The sequence below is a fragment of the Bufo bufo genome, chromosome 1 (genome assembly GCF_905171765.1).
Source record: "Bufo bufo chromosome 1, aBufBuf1.1, whole genome shotgun sequence".
NCBI classification, from domain to species: Eukaryota; Metazoa; Chordata; class Amphibia; order Anura; family Bufonidae; genus Bufo; species Bufo bufo.
This window is the reverse complement of record NC_053389.1, coordinates 770,281,701-770,304,833: the sequence shown is the minus strand read 5'-3', so window position 1 is coordinate 770,304,833 and position 23,133 is coordinate 770,281,701. Positions and strand designations below refer to the sequence as shown.

The 23,133-nt window shown below is 45.5% G+C and overlaps 1 protein-coding gene across 2 annotated transcripts in view; it reads right to left on the bottom strand.

Annotated features, from left to right (window-relative positions):
• The window catches only part of PPP3CC (protein phosphatase 3 catalytic subunit gamma), a 45,947-nt gene that overhangs the window by 20,407 nt on the left and 2,407 nt on the right, over positions 1–23,133 (bottom strand). For both annotated transcript variants that reach the window (XM_040414773.1, XM_040414774.1), the window contains exons 2-3: positions 2,708–2,905; positions 301–425 (exon numbers count right to left, since the gene is read on the bottom strand). In XM_040414773.1, the coding sequence (XP_040270707.1) occupies positions 301–425; positions 2,708–2,905 (323 nt within the window). The remainder of the gene's footprint in view (positions 1–300; positions 426–2,707; positions 2,906–23,133) is intronic.

Sequence of the window (23,133 nt, the reverse complement as noted above, 5' to 3'; positions counted from 1 at the left end):
AACTGATGACCTATCCTCTGGATAGCTCAATTGTTTCTAATCAGCAGGGGCCAGACAGCCTGATCCTAAAATATGGGAAAACCCCTGTAATATACCTGCTCAGCTGTGTTTATACACCCTGTTTCTGGGCGAGGACCTTGCTGTATGTCACACGTGACCCACCCCGTGCCCATGCTTTTCTCACCAAACAAATGAGCATTCAAATATCTATTTGCATTGGCCTAACCTCACGTAGGAAGCACTCGGTCCGCTCTCCTCAATCAGGGAGCATAATAAGTAATAAGTCGCTATCGGACCAACCTCTATGCTGAAGTATCCCCGATCCACATAGTCCCCTAGGAAGAGGTAGCGCGTGGTGTGAGGGGAGCCTCCAACCTCAAACAACTTCATGAGGTCAAAGAACTGTCCGTGAATATCTCCGCATACTGCAAAACAAGAGGAGGGAGGGAGAGAGAGGGAAAATTAAACGCTGAGAGCCGCTAGAATACATCAGCCTGTGCAGGGAAGAAGAACATGCGAAAACCGTGCCGAGGACACTGGGTTGTGTTGCTTGTAGCAACTAGCAAGATCCTGGCACCCTTCCAGCACCGTTCTCCTTTTCATCGGCTCCTCTGTACGTCCCCGCTGTGCTTTGCAATGCATATGAGCAGATTTCACCACGGCGGCTCCAGGGATTTGTGCTGGCAACTGCGAGATCATTACCATAAAACTTCTAATGAAGAAAGGATATAAAACACATTTTACCCCAATATGGAGTTTTGTATTAATAAGCTGGACCTCCTCAACCTGCAGTAGTGATCATAGAGCACTGCTGGCGAGGTGACTCAAACCTGTCCACCTGCCCGGGCATAGATGACCCATCATGCAGGGGAACAGTTAGCCGGGCACTGGTGCATATTTCTTCATTAACATTTTTTTTATTTGATTTCTTACATGTAATAGATCACCAAGCAGCACTTGCTGAGTAAACCAGCAGCTGCTTTGGGGGGAGGGGAGCAGCAGACGGGCATACGGCCCAGTACTTAGATGCAGGAAAGAAGAGCAGAGCTGGGGCTGCAGCGTGCAATAGACAGCAGTCAGTCATCGGCAGTGGTGCCGACAGCTGGTGGGTGCAGCAGCCTCGGCACTGCTAGATCAAGCTCTGATTCAGTCATACGAAGGGTACGGCATTCTCCAAAATGGATCGTTTTGCATAATAGATGGGGGACATAATTATGTGTGGGCGATGTGAGAGCGGCACCAGTCTTACTGCCTCTGGCAGAACAAGCTCTAAATAGAACCCAAGGGTCTTGATTCAATGCATCGTGGTGCTGAACATGACAAATCTGATTCTGATGGGGGGGGTTTTTCCTAGATAGATAGAAAGGTAGGAGAAAGAAAGAAAGAAAGAATGAATGAATGAATGAAAGAAAGAAATTAGATAGATAGATGGATAGAGAGATAAAGATAGACAGACTATATGGACAATAGTATTGGGAAACATCTAGTAATCACTAAATTTAAGGCCCACTGTCACAGGTGTATAAAATCCAGCACCTTGTCATGCTGTGCGCCATTACCACAGGTGTATAAAATCCAGCACCTTGTCATGCAGTCGCCTTTGCAGACATTTATTGGTCATAGTAAACAACTCCAGCCTGGTCCTGTAATAGGATGTCACCGCTGCCACAAGTCACTTCAGGACATGTCTCCCACCATCAGCTGTGAGTGGAGACCACGTAAAGCTACAGAGCGGGGTCACCGAGTGCTGAGGAGCATAAAAGTCACCCTCGCTCTGCTGACTCCATAACTGCAGAGTCCAAACCTCCTCCGATATCAGCAGAAAACCTGTGCTGTGCCGGCAGCTTCATGACATGGGTTTCCAAGGCTGATCAGCCGCATACAAGCGTCAGATGGAGGGTTGTAAAGCACGTTACCATGTCTTCTGTGGAGTAATGGATCACAGTTCTCTATCTGCCGGTCTGATGGACGAGTCTGGATGGAGAACGTTACCTGCCTGACTGCATTGTGCCCGCTGTAAGGTTTGGTTGAAGAGGGATAATGATACGGGGATGTTTTCAGGGGGTCGGCCGCAGCCCCTCAGTTCCAGTGAAGGGAAATCTTAATGCTTCAGCATAACAAGACATTTTGGACAATTGTTGCTTCCATCTTTGTGGGAATAGTTTGGGAGAAAGGCCCTTTTCTGTTCCAGCATGACTGCGCCCCTGTGCACACAGCAAGGTCTATAAAGGCACGGTTAGGGGAGCCTGGGGTGGAAGAGCTTGACCGGCTGTACAGAGCCCTGACCTCAACCCCATCCAACACCTTTATAATGAACTACAAGGGAGATTGTCAGCCCGGCGTTCTCCTCCAACATCAGTGTCTGAAAGCCTTCTCAGAAGAGTGGAAGCTGTTCATCTGCTATGAAGGTGAACTCCATATTAATGCCTATGGATTTAGAATGGGATGTCATAAAACCTCCTGTAGGTGTCCCCATACTTTGTCCATATAGCGTAGATAGATGGCTGGCTGGTTAGCTTAGATAGACAGATTAGATGGATAGATAGATAGATAGATCTCGGACTCTGCTTTGCAGAGCTGTTCTCATTATTTAGCAGAGCTCAGATGGACATGTCAATGCGATTTCTGTACATAACAAAAAAACGACACTGAAGGAACCTTTTCAGATAATCAGACTGGACGTTCTTACAAACAATGGCCGACTTGCCTGTGATGGGAGCTTCCACCTCCAGCATGGTTTTTTCATGTCGCAAAATGGCAGCACCTTCTCGGATGATACGTAAAGCCACTTCTTCCTCCAGTCTTCCCTCTTTTACCAAATGGTTCTTCAAAGTCTCCAGCTGTGGACGGCCATCCACAAATACCTCATTCATAGCCAACCGTCGCGTTGGAGGGAAAGGGACGGCTGCAAGACAAAAATAACCAGATTTACTAATCCTATAGACGGCATACACTAAGACTGGCTGTCTAGACCTGGACTCAGGCTGGATGATACAGTGCCATGAAAAATTATTCATACTCCTTGAACTTTTCCACATTTTTTCACGTTACACCCATAAACATAAATATATTTTATTGGGATTTTATGTGATAGACCAACACAGAGTAGCAAGCATGTGTGACGTGAGAAGAAAATGATACATGGTTTTCACCATTTTTAATTAATAAAAGGTGTGACGTGCATTTGTATTCAGCCCCCTGTATTGATACCCCTAAATAAAATCCAGTGTGACCAACTGCCTTCAGAAGTCACCTAATTAGTAAATTGAGTCCACCAGTTCACCGGTTCTCAGTATAACTACAGCTGTTCTGTGAAGGCCTCAGAGGTTTGTTAGAGAACATTAGTGATCAAACAGCATCATGAAAACCAAGGAACATACCAGACAGGTCAGGGATAAAGTTGTGGAGAAGTGTAAAGCAGGGTTAGGTTACATAAAAATATCCCAAGCTCTGAACATCTCACGGAGCACTGTTCAATCCATCATCCGAAAATGGAAGGAGTGTGGGACAACTGCAAACCTACAAAGACATGGCTGCCCACCTAAACTGACAGCCCAGGCAGCCAAGAGTCCCATGGTCACTCTGGAGAAGCTGCACAGATCCACAGCTGAGGTGGGAGAATCTGTCCACAGGACTACTATTACTCGTGTACTTAACAAATCTGGCCTTTATGGAAGAAAGTTGCAGGAAGAAAGCCATTTCTGAAAGCAAGCCATAAGAAGTCCTGTTTGCATTTTGCCACAAGCCATGTAGGGGACACAGCAAACCTGTGGAAGAAGGTGCTCTGGATACAAATGCACGCCACACTTTCCAGATTTATTAAAAGTTTCGAAAACCATGTATAAATCACACATACTTGCTACTCTGTGTTGGTCTATCACATAAAATCCCAATAAAATACATTTAAGTTTGTGGGTGTAACGTGAAATAATGTGGGTCAAGTGCAAGGGGTATGAATACTTTTTCAACGCACTGTAAATATGGTGCTGGGACAGGCACTTTTCTATGACTCTATACCAACTATTGGTTGGCTTTGATTTTTTCTTATGCCAGAACTGTCCCGCCTCCTTGTCGAGTGTGTCAGTATTACGTGCAGAGACCCTAAATGCACCAAATTGCCCCACTTTTCAGACCGATTTTTTTCTGATCAAAATATATTGGCTGAGAGTCTCGGATTTTATCATATCAGAATGAGCGCTTAGTCCATATATAATGTCTTTTTTTAATAAATGTAGCCATGCACATCTGATTTTTTGGTTGGTACAAATACAAACCCATTAATAAATCTGGGCACAAGTGCGCTAATGAGGGAGGAAAGAGCGAGATGATAGGTTTTATAGACACAAAGACCAACGTTGCATCCTTTACTCTGATACACAAACTAGAGACCAGTTCCAGCGACATCCCTCCAATGGATGCAGACACACAGCTGCTTTGGCCCCCCCGACCCCCTGTGGTGGACAAATTGCCCCACACCCTAATTACATTCAATACAGGTATCTGTCCAGAATCCCTGTCATCAGTGCAGTTCGGAGGCTCAGAAAACTAAAGGACGTGATAACATCATCACAAGTCCTGCACCAGCTAAAAAAGTAATTGCACAGAGAACTGGGTAGTTTCCAGGTTAGGAAGGTACAGCTGCCAGGACCTGTGATGACATCATCACAGGTCCTTCAACCCCCAACAGCATGGAGAAGAACTGCAAGAGAAGCTCTCTATTGAGTCTAGAATAGAGTGGGTGCTCCCCCAATTCCTCTTTTCTGCTTAGAAGTAATACCTCATGCCTCACTTATTATTATTCTCATATTATACGGAATAACAGATGCAGTGGGTACAGAACAGATATATAGTATATACAGCAGTGTACTGATATGTGAGGTACGTGGTATAATATATGCGGTGTGTACAGATATATAGTATATACAGCAGTGTACTGATATGTGAGGTACGTGGTATAATATATGTGGTGTGTACAGATATATAGTATATACAGCAGTGTACTGATATGTAAGGTACGAGGTATAATAGATGCAGTGTGTACAAATATATAGAATATACAGCAGTGTACTGATAAGTGAGGTACAAGGTATAATATATGCAGTGTGTACAGATATATAGTATATACAGCAGTGTACTCCTATGTGGGGTACAAAGTATAATAGATGCAGTGTAAACAGATATATAGAATCCTAAACAGAGTACTGATATGTGAGGTATAATATATGCAGCTTGTACAGATATATAGTATATACAGCAGTGTATTGATATGTGAGGTATGAGGTATAATATATGCAGTGTGTACATATATATAGTATATACAGCAGTGTACTGATATGTGAGGTATGAGGTATAATATATGCAGCGTGTACAGATATATAGTATATACAGCAGTGTACTGATATGTGAGGTATGAGGTATAATATATGCAGCGTGTACAGATATATAGTATATACAGCAGTGTACTGATATGAGAGGTATAAAGTATAATAGATGCAGTGTGTACAAATACATACAGTGTAGTATAATACAGCCGTGTGCTGATATGTGGGGTACGAAGCACAAGAGATGCAGTGTGTTCAGATATATAGTATATACAGCAGTGTACTGATATGTGAGGAACAAGGTGTAATGTATACCTTGTATCTCACATATCACTACACTGATATATATATATACTATATATCTGTTCACAAGGCATCTATTCGACCTTTAAAACATGTGACCTGTGAGTCATCACACCTTCTTATACCCACTTCATTCTATCTTCTACCAGAAGGCTCTCTCCCTCCAACTCCAGCCTCACTGCTCCTGTCCTGCTAATCATAAACAGAGGTGAGACATTTAAATGGGGACAATGCTGCCGCCAGTGAGGGAGGGATTGTCAGGGAACTATACTGCTGGGCATTTTGTACTTCAGGGTGGTATTTATTTTGCACTTTTAGGGAGATATTTTGAGCTGCAATGTGGTATTTATATGGCGAAGGTGGGGAGGTATTTTGGGATGCACTCTGGTATCGAATGCTGCTGGACAGGTATTCAGAGCTTTATCATAGTATGTGTTGCTCTTGCGATTAGGCATTTTTGCATTCCACTTTTATTTCCTTTGTTGTATTGATGGTTTATATAGGATCATGACCAAGTAATGCAAAATTCACCTCCACAGCGTGCATCATATGTGGCTGGTGGGGTTTGTGTCCACGGCTGTATTTTAATCGCAGTCTGGCCCTAATAGACCGCAATATAACATGCAGCAGCAAGCACAGTTCATGCAGCAAGGGGAGGGGCCAGCAATCGGTAGTAGGAGGAGCTATGAGAATTTAGATTCTTGCAATGGGGCCTAATAATATCCATTAAAGGGAACCTGTCATCAGCTTTACGCTGCCCATACTAACGGCAGTATAAAGTAGAGACAGGTGAGTTGATTTCAGCGGTCTGTCATTTATAAGTAAAAAGTAAGTGGTTGCTGAGAACCAACATCACAATCATTGCAGACTGGGCCTGGAAAAGAGTCACGGCCACCTGAGAAGAGTCCTGGTTATTCATGAATTCCTGCTCTCCTGCCCATCTGCTGATGATTGACAGTCTTTCTTCTACCTCGTTTTCTCCCTTTCCCTCTAGGAGAGAACTGCCAATCATCAGCAGATGGGTGCGAGAGCAGGAGATTATGGATAACCAGGACTCTTCTCAGGTAGATTTGACTCTTTTCCAGGCCTGGGCTGCAATGATTATGATGCTGGTTCTCAGCAACCACTTAGGTTTAGCTCATGTGTGACACACCGCTGACATCAGCATGTCTGTCACTAACTTATGCTGCCCTCAGTGAGGTTAGCATAAAGTTGATGACAGGTTCCCTTTAACGCCCCTTAACAGTTGTATTATATAAATGATATACACTGCTCAAAAAAATAAAGGCAACACAATGTAACTCCAAGTCAGTCATACTTCTGTGATATCAACCTGTCCAGTTATGAGGCAACACTGATTGTGAATCAGTTTCTCCTGTTTCTGTGCAAATTGAACAGACAGCAGGTAGAAATGATGGGCAATTAGCAAGACAACCCCTATAAAGGAGTGGTTCTGCAGGTGCTGACCACAGAGCATTTCTTTGTTCTCATTCATTTTGGCTATTGTTTTGGTCACTTTTGTCATTGCTCTCACCCCTAGAGGTAGAATGAGGCAGTATCTACAACCCACAGAAGTGGCTCAGGTAGTGCAGCATATCCAGGATGGCACGTGAATGCGAGCTGTGGCAAGAAGGTTAGCTGTGTCTGTCAGCTTAGTGTCCAGAGCATGGAGCAGATACCAGGAGACAGGCCAGTACATCAGGAGACGTGGAGGGGGTCGTAGGAGGGCAACAACCCAGCAGCGATCCACTATCTTCTCCCTTGTGCTAGGAGGAACAGGAGAAGCAATGCCAGAACCCTGCAAAATGACCTCCAGCAGACCACTAATATCCAAGTGTCTGCTCAAACTGTCAGAAACACACTCCATGAGAGTGGTATGAGGGCCCGACGTCCACAAGTCAGGTGCAGGGCGATTGGCATTTGCCAGAGAAGACCAAGATTGGCAGATTCGACATGTGCTCTTCACGGATGAGAGCAGGTTCGCACTGAGCACATGTGACAGACGTGACAGAGTCTGGAGACGCCGTGGAGAACGTTCTTCTGCCTGCAACATCCTCCAGCATGACCGGTTTGACAGTGGGTCAGTAACGGTGTGGGGAGGCAATTCTTTGAAGGGCCGCACAGCCCTCCATCTGCTAGCCAGAGGTACCCTGACTGCCATTAGGTACCGGGATGAGGTCTTCAGACCCATTGTGAGACCATATGCTGGTGCGGTTGGCCCTGGGTTCCTTTTGATATAGGACAATGCTAGGCCTCGTGTGCCTGAAGTGTGTCAGCAGTTCCTGCATGATGAAGGCATTAATGCTATGAACCGGCCCGCCCGTTCCCCAGACATGAATCCAATCCACTGTCCAGGAGTGGACTGATGCTTTAATCCAGATCTGGGAGGAGATCCCTCAGGAGAACATCCGCCGCCTCATCAGGAGCATGCCCAGGCGTTGTAGGTTGTATGCCTCATTTCCTTGTCTTGAGGCATTTCCACTGAAGTTGGATTAGCCTGAAATTTGATTTTCCACTTTGATTTTGAGAATCATTCCAAATCCAGACCTCCATGGGATATAAATTTTGATTTACATTGATCATTTTTATGTTTTATTGTTCTCAGCGCATTCCACTATGTAATTAATAAAGATTTGCAACTAGAATATTTCAATAATTGAGATCTAGATTGTAGTATTTTAGTGTTCTCTTTATTTTTTGAGCAGTGTATACACACTGGAGACTGTGTCCTATACACAGATATACAGACAGACCAGAGAAAAGTCCTACTATATGAATGATATATATATATACACTGGAGACTGTGTCCTATACACAGATATACAGACCGGAGAAAAGTCCTACTATATGAATGATATATATATACACTGGAGACTGTGTCCTATACACAGATATACAGACCGGAGAAAAGTCCTACTATATGAATGATATATATATACACTGGAGACTGCGTCCTATACACAGATATACAGACCGGAGAAAAGTCCTACTATATGAATGATATATATACACCGGATACTGCATCCTATACACTGATATACAGACCGGAGAACAGTCCTATTATATAAATGATATATATACACAGGAGACTGCGTCCTATACACTGATATACAGACCGGAGAACAGTCCTATTATATAAATGATATATATACACAGGAGACTGCGTCCTATACATTGATATACAGACCGGAGAACAGTCCTTTTATATAAATGATATATATACACCGGAGACTGCATCCTATACACTGATATACAGACCAGAGAACAGTCCTATTATATAAATTATATATATACACCGGAGACTGCATCCTATACACTGATATACAGACCGGAGAACAGTCCTATTATATAAATTATATATATACACTGGAGACTGTGTCCTATACACTGATATACAGACTGGAGAACAGTTCTATTATATAAATGATATATATATACACTGGAGACTGCGTCCTATACACTGATATACAGACCGGAGAACAGTAATATTATATAAATGATATATATACACCGGAGACTGCACCCTTTACACTGATATACAGACCGGAGAACAGTCCTATTATATAAATGATATATATACACCTGAGACTGCATCCTATATACTGATATACAGACTGGAGAACAGTCCTATTATATAAATGATATATATACACCTGAGACTGCGTCCTATACATCGATATACAGACCGGAGAACAGTCCTATTATATAAATGATATATATATACTGGAGACTGCGTCTTATACACTGATATACAGACCGGAGAACAGTCCTATTATATAAACAATATATATATACCGGAGACTGCGTCCTATACACTGATATACAGACCGGAGAACAGTTCTATTATATAAATGATATATATATATACACTGGATACTGCGTCCTATACACTGATATACAGACCGGAGAACAGTCCTATTATATAAATGATATATATACACCTGAGACTGTGTCCTATATACTGATATACAGACTGGAGAACAGTCCTATTATATAAATGATATATATACACCGGAGACTGCATCCTATACACTGATATACAGACCAGAGCACAGTCCTATTATATAAATGATATATATACACTGGAGACTGTGTCCCATACACTGATATACAGACTGGAGAACAGTCCTATTATATAAATGATATATATACACAGGAGACTGCGTCCTATACACTGATATACAGCAGGAGAACAGTCCTATTATATAAATGATATATATACACTGGAGACTGCGTCCTATACACTGATATACAGACCGGAGAACAGTCCTATTTTAAAAATGATATATACACTGCTCAAAAAAATAAAGGGAACACAAAAATAACACATCCTAGATCTGAGTTAATTAAATATTCTTCTGAAATACTTTGTTCTTTACATAGTTGAATGCGCTGACAACAAAATCACACAAAAATAAAAAAATGGAAATCAAGTTTTTCAACCCATGGAGGTCTGGATTTGGAGTCACACTCAAAATTAAAGTGGAAAAACACACTACAGGCAGATCCAACTTTGATGTAATGTCCTTAAAACAAGTCAAAATGAGGCTCAGTAGTGTGTGTGGCCTCCACGTGCCTGTATGACCTCCCTACAACGCCTGTGCATGCTCCTGATGAGGTGGCGGACGGTCTCCTGAGGGATCTCCTCCCAGACCTGGACTAAAGCATCTGCCAACTCCTGGACAGTCTGTGGTGCAACGTGACGTTGGTGGATAGAGCGAGACATGATGTCCCAGATGTGCTCAATTGGATTCAGGTCTGGGGAACGGGCGGGCCAGTCCATAGCATCAATGCTTTCGTCTTGCAGGAACTGCTGACACACTCCAGCCACATGAGGTCTAGCATTGTCTTGCATTAGGAGGAACCCAGGGCCAACCGCACCAGCATATGGTCTCACAAGGGGTCTGAGGATCTCATCTCGGTACCTAATGGCAGTCAGGCTACCTCTGGCGAGCACATGGAGGGCTGTGCGGCCCTCCAAAGAAATGCCACCCCACACCATTACTGACCCAATGCCAAACCGGTCATGCTGGAGGATGTTGCAGGCAGCAGAACGTTCTCCACGCGTCTCCAGACTCTGTCACGTCTGTCACATGTGCTCAGTGTGAACCTGCTTTCATCTGTGAAGAGCACAGGGCGCCAGTGGCGAATTTGCCAATCTTGGTGTTCTCTGGCAAATGCCAAACGTCCTGCACGGTGTTGGGCTGTAAGCACAACCCCCACCTGTGGACGTCGGGCCCTCATATCACCCTCATGGAGTCTGTTTCTGACCGTTTGAGCAGACACATGCACATTTGTGGCCTGCTGAAAAGCACAACCCCCACCTGTGGACGTCGGGCCCTCATATCACCCTCATGGAGTCTGTTTCTGACCGTTTGAGCAGACACATGCACATTTGTGGCCTGCTGAAGGTCATTTTGCAGGGCTCTGGCAGTGCTCCTCCTGTTCCTCCTTGCACAAAGGCGGAGGTAGCGGTCCTGCTGCTGGGTTGTTGCCCTCCTCCACGTCTCCTGATGTACTGGCCTGTCTCCTGGTAGCGCCTCCATGCTCTGGACACTACGCTGACAGACACAGCAAACCTTCTTGACACAGCTCGCATTGATGTGCCATCCTGGATAAGCTGCACTACCTGAGCCACTTGTGTGGGTTGTAGACTCCGTCTCATGCTACCACTAGAGTGAAAGCCCCGTCAGCATTCAAAAGTGACCAAAACATCAGCCAGGAAGCATAGGAACTGAGAAGTGGTCTGTGATCACCACCTGCAGAACCACTCCTTTATTGGGGGTGTCTTGCTAATTGCCTATAATTTCCACCTGTTGTCTATCCCATTTGCACAACAGCATGTGAAATTGATTGTCACTCAGTGTTGCTTCCTAAGTGGACAGTTTGATTTCACAGAAGTGTGATTGACTTGGAGTTACATTGTGTTGTTTAAGTGTTCCCTTTATTTTTTTGAGCAGTGTATATACACAGGAGACTGCGTCCTATACACTGATATACAGACCAGAGAACAGTACTATTATATAAATGATATATATATACACATCGGAAACTGCGTCCTATACACTGATATACAGACCAGAGAACAGTCCTATTATATAAATGATATATATATACCGGATACTGCGTCCTATACACTGATATACAGACCGGAGAACAGTCCTATTATATAAATGATATATATACACAGGAGACTGCGTCCTATACACTGATATACAGACCGGAGAACAGTCCTATTATATAAATGATATATATACACTGGAGACTGCATCCTATACACCGATATACAGACTGGAGAACAGTTCTATTATATAAATGATATATATATATATACATCGGAGACTGCGTCCTATACACTGATATACAGACCGGAGAACAGTCCTATTATATAAATGATATATATACATCGGAGACTGTGTCCTATACACTGATATACAGACCGGAAAACAGTCCTATTATATAAATGATATATATACACTGGAAACTGCGTCCTATACACTGATATATAGACCAGAGAACAGTCCTATTATATAAATGATATATATACACCGGATACTGCGTCCTATACACTGATATACAGACCAGAGAACAGTCCTATTATATAAATGATATATATACACAGGAGACTGCGTCCTATACACTGATATACAGACCGGAGAACAGTCCTATTATATAAATGATATATATACACTGGAGACTGCATCCTATACACTGATATACAGACTGGAGAACAGTTCTATTATATAAATGATATATATACATCGGAGACTGCGTCCTATACACTGATATACAGACTGGAGAACAGTCCTATTATATAAATGATATATATATATATATATATATATATATATACACTGGAGACTGCGTCCTATACACGGATATACAGACCGGAGAACAGTCCTATTATATAAATGATATATATATATATATACACTGGAGACTGCGTCCTATACACTGATATACAGACCGGAGAACAGTCCTATTATATAAATGATATATATACACCGGAGACTGTGTCCTATACACTGATATACAGACCGGAGAACAGTCCTATTATATAAATGATATATACTGTATATACACTGAGGTGTTTATTATTGCCATCATTATTAGCAGTTATGGAGGAGAGTATATTATGAAGCTTTGATAACGTGAAGCCGTCTAGTTTCTTCTTTGTGGTGAATAATCCCGTTAATGGAATAATGAAGGGAATTGAACAATGAATCAACGCTCCATAGAGTGAAAGTGGCACACATAACTCAGACAGCGCTGCACATACACACGCGGTGCCTGCTGGTGCCGGGGAACACAGTATTCCCAAATATAGGGTCTGTCTGTGCAGTTTCTGTGGCAATGCCAAGGGGCTGTCAGTGTGTGAGGAGCAGAGTGCTAATTACATGGCAGGGAGAGAATCAGCCCCCACAAGACATGGCTGCCCGCACTGCACAAGTGTGTGGGATAGAGATGTACATCCCAGATAAACAGCAGAGCACGCCGTGTAACCCTTTCGTTGCAAAAATCCTGCAAACAACAGCCGAATCATGTACACAGTGGCGGCAGGGATACAGCACATCCTTCTAATGACAGCTATGGGCAAACTACATTCAGTGTCCCATAGGAGAATATATATAGTCAAGACGGGGAACCGTACAGATGGATAGTTTATAGGAAGTGGTAGAAATGTGATGCCATAGGAGCACAACTGGGGACGTGCCCAACTCTTACAGGGGTTGTCCAGGAATTATATTGATGACTTATCCATCAGTATCTGATCAGTGGGGGTCCGACTGCCAGCACCCCTGCTGATCAACTGTTTGAAGGGATGAGCATTGGGGCACCTTCCTGGAACAGTATATCACAGAACAGCGCCCTACATTACATAGTGGCTGTGCTTGGTACTGCAGCTCAGGCCATGTGACCGAGGGATGTGACGTCACAGTCCAAGCAAGAGGCCGCAGCACCTGTCCAAATCAAATTCCAACAATCTGATATATTCTCAGGCTAAGTCCCAGAAAACCCCTTTAAAGGGAATATTAACGTTTTCCTTTCCATAAAACCATAGATTAAAGGGCATCTTTCAGCTAGAATACCCCTTTAAAGGCACTCTCCACTTCATGAGTGCACTTAGGGGGGGAAGGGGTCACATATTTTCAATTCAGATGATATGAAAATTTGGTGAAGGCCAAGGTGCGTATCATGTGCACCATGGAGGAAACCTGACTTTACCCATTATGGTCAAAGGGGTCTTGATGTTCCCCATCATGTAACGGATCAGGCCCTACCGTCAGTTACCTGACCGCTGTAGATGTGAACAGAGCCTAACACAGACTCGGTACGGCAATGCATTTACTAAGTATCCATGTCGTAGAGTACTGAACTCACTGGTATATAGAGGCAAAACCTAAGAAAGAACTGCTGCTCTGAGGTCAGAGAACGCAGCACCTGTTTCTCAAGGTTATAGTCGGGCGGTATGTGTGAAAAGATGTTGATAAATATACCCACAGATATAGTGTCCATAGCTGAGACGTACAGTGATACGCTACAGCGCCCCCCTCCTCCCAAGTGATCCAGATAATTAGGGCACGTCTCTCCTGAGCAGTCAGAAGGTTGCACGCCCAGCGGCTAAAGGTGCTATAATCTTACCAATGCTGGCGTCTCTGCCAGGGAAGGGCTTCTAGCAGCGTTTGATACCAGATCACTGCTGGGTGCTGTGGCGGGTGCACTGCCAGATCCCATCCCTGAAAAGTAACACATAAGTCTGCTGCTAGGAGGGGGGCATAGCACCATTCCATGGCATGGTGGGCATTTCCCTGCTAGGCACCCTACCTATTTTGGGCTCTGAGCGTGGCAAATCATTTTCATTTGCTGTAGATTACGTCCTGCATTGAAGCCTTGTAATGTAATGCCTTAAAGGGGTTGTCTCATCATAGATAATGGGGGCATATCGCTGTCTTCTAGGTACGCACCTATATCGAGAACGGAGCCCCGCAAGGTGGTGGCTAGAGGACTCCGTTCTGGCCACCACCAAGCCGGCTCCCCCATAGAAGTGAATGGGACCATACCGCGTATGCGCGGCCCCCGCTCCCATTCATTTCTATGGGGGCGACGGAAATAGCCGAGACAGCTCTCGGCTATTTTCGCCGGCCCCATAGAAAATGAATGGAGGGCGGCTGCGCATGCGCAGTGCGCCCTCCTTCACTTGCGGAGCTTCGTACTCGATATAGGTGCGGGTCCCGCACCTATAAGACAATGGGGGCATAGCGATATGCCCCCATTGTCCATGATAAGACAACCCCTTTAAGGCATTATGGGACAGCAGACACATGACAAACCAGGAAGTAGGATTCAAGCATGGGGGGTAGGAGAAAGTTAGAAGTTAGTCTGTTCCCATAGCTTGTATAGCGCCACTATGTTCTGCAGCATAGTACAGACATATCAGTCTGTACAATGGGATTTTAGAGGTAATGCCAGAATATAAGCCGGCAAGGTGGTTCAATAGTGCCCTTTTGGGGAAGCTGGGTGTCAAATGCAGCAATGACATTGCTTGTACTGAGCGTCCACAGAAACAGATATAATTAAAGGAATTTTCTAGGACTTTTAATAACCTATCCTTAGGGTAGATCAATATGAAATCGGTGGGAGTCTGACTCCTGACACCCCTGTCGATCAGCTGTTTCCAGTGGCTGTGGCGCCGGGACTAGGCAGCGGTACTACACAGCACCATGTAGTGGCCTGGCCTGGTTACTGCAGCACTGGCACCACAGATAGCAAAAATATCCGATATGTTAGGTATTGGGACCCCTGCCAATCTGATCTTGATTAGCAGGGGTCCCGACATCTAAGGATGGATCATCAGTAGTTAAGTCCTGGAAAATCCCTTTAAGCACTGACTTTTATAATATCTTTTAGCTTTAAGATCATTTGACAATCACCTGATGAGATAAGCAGTGATCTGATGGACTGGTTTTTAAAGGGCCTCTGTCAGCAGATTTGTCCCTATGACACCGGCTGACCTGTTACATGTGCGCTTGGCACCTGAAGACATCTGTGTTGGTCCCATATCCATATGTGCCCGCATTACTGAGGAACATGAGGTTTTAATATAAGCAAATTAGCCTCTAGGAGCAGACAATAATAAGACATGTTTTATTTTTTTGCGGAACGGAAATATGGATATATGGAAAGGGAATGCACACGGAGTAACTTCCGTCATTTTTGCGGACCCATTGAAGTGAATAGTTCCGCATACAGTCCGCAAAAAAAACAAACGGACACGGAAAGAAAATACGTTTGTGTGCATGAGCCCTAGTATAAATGTATCCCACCCAACAGATATCGCTGTTATATCACTTTCCCCAAATACAACCATGTAAAGTTACTAGCCTGCCACTGCGCCCTGGGGGGAACCTGTGTGATATTCACTTGCTGTAGGTTACGTCCTGCATTGGAGACTTGTAATGTAGGAAGCTTCATTGGTAAGAACAAGGGGCGTGGTTAGTGTCACATGATCTGCTGATGTCAGAACACATCTCAGGGACAGCAGTCACATGACAAACCAGGAAGTGGGATTCAAGCATGGGGGATAAGAGAAAACTGAAAATGAGGTAAATCGTAACAAATAAATGGGAAGAGACGAATGGCAGCTAGAGCAATTGATGAAAATACACTTTAGAGTCAAAAGTAGTTTGTGGCCCAACACCTTTAATTTCTGTAAGTAGCGTGGGGTGGCCTCCATTGAACAGACTTTCTCCAGCACATCCCACAGACGATCAATTGGATTGAGATCTGGGGAATTTGAAGACAAGTCATCACCTTGAGCTCTTTGTCATGTTCCTGGACAATTTTTGTAGTGTGGCCCAGGGCATCATACTGCATCCTGGTGCCATCTCTTCTAAGGTAAGTGACGCACATGCACCCACCCATCCACATGATGTAAACATGGTTCATGAGACCAGGATGCCTTCTCCCGTTTCTCCACGGTCCAGTTCTGAGGCTCACGTGACCACTGTAGACACATTAACTGGTGGATAGTTGTCATTACAACGATCTGACGCCTGTGGTTATGGAAGATCTTCTGTGGGAGCAGACCAGGCATGCTAGCCTTTGCTCCCCACATCCATCAATGAGAATTCGGTGACCACAACCACGTTGCCGATTCACAACCCAAACTGTCCTTCCTTGTATAACTTTTGGTAGCTACTAGTACTGCTTTGTGGGTTCCTGCCGTTATGGAGGGGCCCTGACCCTGTTGTCTTGCCATCACAATTTGGCCCTTGTTACGCAGATCCTTGCATGTATTCAGCATTCCTGCTTCCAACACATCAACTTCAAGAACTGATGGCAAAAACTCCCCCCCCCCGCCCCCCCTCTTAACGAAAGTAGCTATTGTGATCAGATAAATATTATACACCTCCCATATACATAAGCAGGAGGCCAGACACATTAGATGAATGTTTGGTGAAGCCGGCAACTCTCCTTCAAAGGCAGATGTTGGGGCATGGGATGGTTCATGCATGATGGACATGCCCAATCATTTCGTTTTCATGGCAGATAAACTGCTACCAGAGGTATCTGGAGGCGGCTGCTTCTCCTCTCCCGATTGAGAAGCCTCAGCACTCATGTGTATGTGTCTTGGGAGGAAGTATGAATATCTGGAATAGCCATCAAAGGTGTACTATATCTTAAAAGGGTTGTCCATGATAGGCCACTGGTATCTGATCAGCGGGGTCTAAGTTCCGCCGATCAGCCGTTCTGCGGTAGCTCCGGCGCTGTGTCCCCTGCATGGTGCTCGGAGCTGGTTACCGGAGTATTCACGTCTGCAGTGGGAGCAGCGCCATCCGCTATACAGTGCTCAGAGCTGTGTAGTTCTGGCCCCGGAGATACTGCAGAACAGCTGATTGGTGGGGTTGTCAGGAGTCAGACACCGCTGATCAGATATTAATGGACATCAATAGTAAAAATCCTGGACTACCACTTTAAAGGGGTTATCCCACAGAAGGTATTACTATGAAAATAAACCCAGCATTTTAAATGACGTATCTATATATACATGCAATAAAAATATTGTCCTTTTTTAATGAGCATTATATTATTCTCTCTGGTGGCGCCCCCTGCTGTTTATCCTTCTGGTCCACTTTCTCCTGCATTCAGTGGTGGACGGACATGCTCAGTAGCTTCCCTGCTCCCTTCCCCTCAGGGATGATGTATTAATGTCCTAATGAAGCGCTCCAGACACCTTTCTTCATTCATCCCTATTCCTAAATGTATAGACCCATCTCTCTCTCTAGACCAGAGCCACTCTAGTACTTCTTGTAAAGGTCCACATACCTGGGTCTGCCGTCTGGGTCCGAGCCACAAAAAAGAAAAATAGAGTGTGTTGCTGCAATTTTTTTATATATTTTTTTTTACAGTAAGCCACACCTCTAATCCCACACAATCCCTTTAGTTGAATGGGGTTGAGCTGCGCCAAGGCCACGTGACCAATGGTCGTGACATCACTGGCCTAAGGTAAGCAGTGAGAAGGCCGCGGCGCTCACAGTAGCACCAGTGCCTTCTCAAGCAGCTGATCGGCGGGGGTCCCGGGTGTCAGACCCCCATCAATTAGATGCTGATGACCTCTCCAGAGGATTAGCTCTTTAAATGCCCCCCACACCATGATGCCCCCTTAAGTGCCCCTCTTACAGTGATGCCCCCTTAAGTGGCCCCTCAAACAGTATGATGTCCCCTTAAGTGGCACCCACACAGTGGATCCCCCGTAAGAACCCACCCATAAAAGAGGGCCCTTTAAGTGCCCACCCACGAAGTGATGATCCACATGCCTCCAATTTAAATACTTACCTATCCCAGTTACCGCCACCATCAGCTCCTGCTTTAACATTCGTGATCAGTGGTTCAGTGCAGGGAGGCGCAATGTGATGACGTCATCGTGCCTGCCATGCTGAGCCACAGACAGTACAAGGCGGAGCAAGCTGCCTGCGCCGACCACGGATAGCTGACGGCCGTCTGCTTCACCACTGTACCCAACTGTGCCTGCATCCTGAGGACACAGATACAGTTGAAATCGAGACAAGCAAGCGTCCGGATAGCTGGCGACCATGGTCCGGATAACACCTTGAAGGCACCAGAAGGTCGCCCTGATGAGTCAAACCCATAGTTACCCCCAATCGATTTGCTTTATTCTAATCATTTTACAGATACCTTCAAATAAAGCAGCGTGCCCCGCAGAGGAACTCTCCTGAGGCCCGTCTGAGGAAAGGACATGGGTCTAAAATTCTAATAATATATTAGTGTACATGCCACATGACAGGAACCAGGGTCAGAGAGACCAAACGTCTACGACGCTGACAAGAAACAGCTTTACAGGGGCGTTTTATATTCAACTTGCCCCAATGTGATCGTTTTTAACCTAAAGTTCAGATTATGGCCTAAAACACCCCACATGGTAAACCTTTTGCTGACAGAAAATGGTCGAAGAGCAAACTACAATTCCCCCCCCAAAAAAAAGAAGATCCTAATGACGCGTTTCGGTGACAATTATCTCTCGTCTAATGCCGGGTGAACCAGGACATGCAGGCTACAGGTTTCTATGGCTGGTACGGCTATGCTGGCTATAAAGGGGACACCTCACCTATGCAACAAAGCACTGTATATGGCAGGTGTATGTGTGCACGCGTTTCATGCCGACGAGGGCTTATGCACCCTAAAATATCAAAGCTATTACTAATATAGCCTGGCGTATGAGTGACATTCATCCAAGAAGTCACATGAACATTACAAAATTGCATTGCAGTCTATGTTATAGGAAAATGGGAGTAGTAGTCCACTATCATCTACTAGCTATGCCGCCTCCATCCCAAATTTACCCCATACCGGATGCTCCCCTTGCAGCTTCTGGGATCACAGGAGGCGGAGTAACGAGGATCCTGTCCTCTTCCTCAGCCTGTCCCCCTGAGGTGTCCCCGTCATGGGCGACCTGGCTGTTACCTGTCCCCATGCTGCCTCTGTCCCACCAGGCAGAGGATTACCTAGGCACAGAGGCACTTTAAAGCCGCGCCACACACCTCAGAGCAAAGCTGGCGTGGGGGAGGAGGGCAGGAAATCCTATTAGTGAGTCAGGAGGGGGAGGGAGATCCCTGATCAGGGACACAGGACTGCTAGATTACCCTGCAGAGAACTGGGATAGTCATCTTAGACAGATCGTACATACCTGAGCCAAATGTATTCTAGACGCAAGCAACGCATACGAAAACTAGGTCATACTTGACAAGGCGTGCACAGACGATCATCCGAAAAAAAAATTCTGATGTGATAGGTACTCGCGGGTTCTTGTCTGCCTGGAACGGTTCCAGGGAAAATTATATGATCGTATCTTCGCCTCTAATGAGACGGACCTGTCAGGAAAGTGTGAGCACCAGCAGATTCAAACCAGAGCTGACAGCACCCCTAAAGTAAGGGGGAGGGGGGGTCCTTGGCTGACCCCAGGGAACATAGCGGACATGGGCTTACCCGTTTCTGAGGAATATGGGTAAAGACCAATATGGCTGCCGGAACCGTTGTCACCTGGTCACCACATTTTGCAGACAGGAAGGACTCAAGGAATTTCAGGGTGAAAGAAACTGAACAGGTCTTAGGCCCCTTTCACACGGGCGAGTATTCCGCGCGGATGCGATGCGTGAGTTGAATGCATTGCACCCGCACTGAATCCCGACCCATTCATTTCTATGGGGCTGTTCACATGAGCAGTGATTTTCACGCATCACTAGTGCGTTGCGTGAAAATCGCAGCATGCTCCTCTTTGTGCGTTTTTCACGTAACACAGGCCCCATAGAAATGAATGGGGTTGCGTGAAAATCACAAGCATCCGCAAGCAAGTGCGGATGCGGTGCGATTTTCACGCACGGTTGCTAGGAGACGATCGGGATGGGGACCCGATCATTATTATTTTCCCTTATAACATGGTTATAAGGGAAAATAATAGCATTCTGAATACAGAATGCATAGTAAAATAGAGCTGATGGGGTTAAAAAAAATAATAATAATTAAACTCACCTTAATCCACTTGCTCACGCAGCCCGGCATCTCTTCTGTCTTCATCTTAGCTGTGTGCAGGAAAAGGACCTTTGATGATGTCACTCCGGTCATCATATGATCATCACATGATCTTTTACCATGGTGATGGATCATGTGATGGACCATGTGATGACCGGAGTGACGTCACCACAGGTCCTTTTCCTGCAATCAGCAAAGAAGGAGACAGAAGAGAAGCCGGGCTCCGCGATCAAGTGGATTAAGGTGAGTTTAATTATTTATTTTTTATTTTTTTAACTCCTCCAGCGCTATTGTACTATGCATTCTGTGGTGAGGATCACTTTAAAGGGGCTCTCCGCTATGCACCTATTAGAAGGGTCTCTTGACAATAAGCTGCGATCAGTAAGAGTTTTGCTACACGGCGCGCGACTTGCGACACAAAATGCAACTGCCGCGTTAGGGCGACCACCAACGGCAAGCATTACATAAAAATGTCACCGCGTCGCTGCACCTTCACTGTTGAATGTTTGTGTAGCGCCCCTGCAGGGGAAATGAAGCATTACACATTCCCATCAATGGGTGGACAGGGCAGGTCCTCCAGAGCGAGAGACACTCGCTTAAAATTAAAAAGGGGTTCTCCAGGATGGCCTAATCTCAGAATAGGTCATCAATATCAGATTGGCGGGGTCGAACACCCAGCACCCCTGCCGATCCTAGGCCATGTGGCATCACATTCATTGGTCACATGGCCTCAAGTGAATGGGGCTGAGCGGCAATGCCAAGTGCAGCCGCTAGGCAATGGATGGCGATGTTCCAGGTAAGCTGTAAGGAGGCCGAGACGCTCATAGGAGCTCCGGTGAGTGTCGCGGTTTCTTCGGGAGGGTGCCCGGGAGTCTGATCTGAGGATAGGTCATCAATATTAAAATCCTGGACAACCTCTTTGATAAGCAATGTGTCTTTTCATCAGAAATGTCTATCGCCAAACACAACTGGGTCCAAGGACTTCAAGGAGAGACATTTTATGGGCACCACTGCCCACTTGGCCTGTACGACAATTTCACTCGTTCTTCCCTTGTAATCAGCACTTGACCCCTAGTAAGATGCGAAATAACTTAGATAATACATGGACTGGCGGCAATCATACATTTGCATAGCTCGGGGCCTGAAATGCGTTGACGCTACTTGTGAGCATCGGCTGGAGGAATGACATTGCTCATAAAGAGCTGATAAAGGCAGCAGAACAAACAAGTGAAGGTATGAGTCCATGCATTACCATGCCGAGACAGGGCAATAAGGCAACGGGAGTGGCCCCCGTGCAGCATTACGTGGGGTCGCACAAGTCTCCACCAAAAAAAAATATCTGCAAATCTGTGTGCAGTTACACAATGCCCGGCATTCGCCGGCACGCAGATGTGAACGCAGGTGTGTGAAGCAAAGGAGGAACAGGAGGCTTTTGTGTTCCGAGTACTGTAATGATACCGCTACGAGCGTCATCACGCAGATGATAGCAAGGACCGGCCAAGTCCTAGGAGGGATGGAGCGAGACCTACACAAGTACCATCATTACTTGTGGGTCCCAGTACAAGTAGCTGAGAAAATGGAATCTATTTCCTTGGCTGAGGAGACAACTTAAAGGGATTGTCTAGGAGGGATTCAGGAGGCTGGGAAGGTGGGCTGAGTATCTGTCAAACATCTTTACCAGAAGAAGATGTACCCAAGAAAAGGCCTAATAGCTGGGGTATTCCCATCTTATAAAGTGATAACTTGCCTCCAGGACATGGCATCACCTCATGATCGTGGGGTTCCGGCCTCTGGGATCCTGAAGATACACTAGTCTAGCGCTGTGGCCCCTTCTGAGTTTTTCCAGTACACTGGCCCCCCAGCCATCCAGGGGACTGCTGTGCAATGGAACCGCTGCAGCCAATGACTAAACCAGCACTGCATCCCCTTCATTCCCAGAAGCTGGACCTCCACTGATCTGAGAGTGATGGCATCTACTAGCGATATGCTAGAATACTCCATTAAAACCAACCATGTGCACGGCTTAAGGGGGTTCTCCAGGAAATAATGCCGTTTTACCAAGTGCCAGCAGCCTGGTCCACTAAGCTAAGGATTCATACTTACCTGCTCTGCACCTCTCCGGCGTCTTCATCTTCTGGTCCTCACATTGGTTACATCCGGCTGGCAATTATCTCATGCTCTGTTGCAGCCAGTGACTGGCTTCAGCAGTGACGTGTTGCTTCTATGTCACCACTGAAGTCAGTCATTGGCTGCAGAGGAGCATGAGATAATGGCCAGCCGGATGTAACCAATGTGGGGACCAGAAGATGAAGACACCAGAGGCAGCGAGGAGGACCGAAACAGCAGGAAGCAGATAAGTATGAATCCTTAGCTTAGTGGACCAGGCTGCTGGCTCCTGGTAAAATGGGAGAACCCCTTTAAAGGATGGGAAGAGGAAAGGGTTAGAAGTTAGATAGAAGTT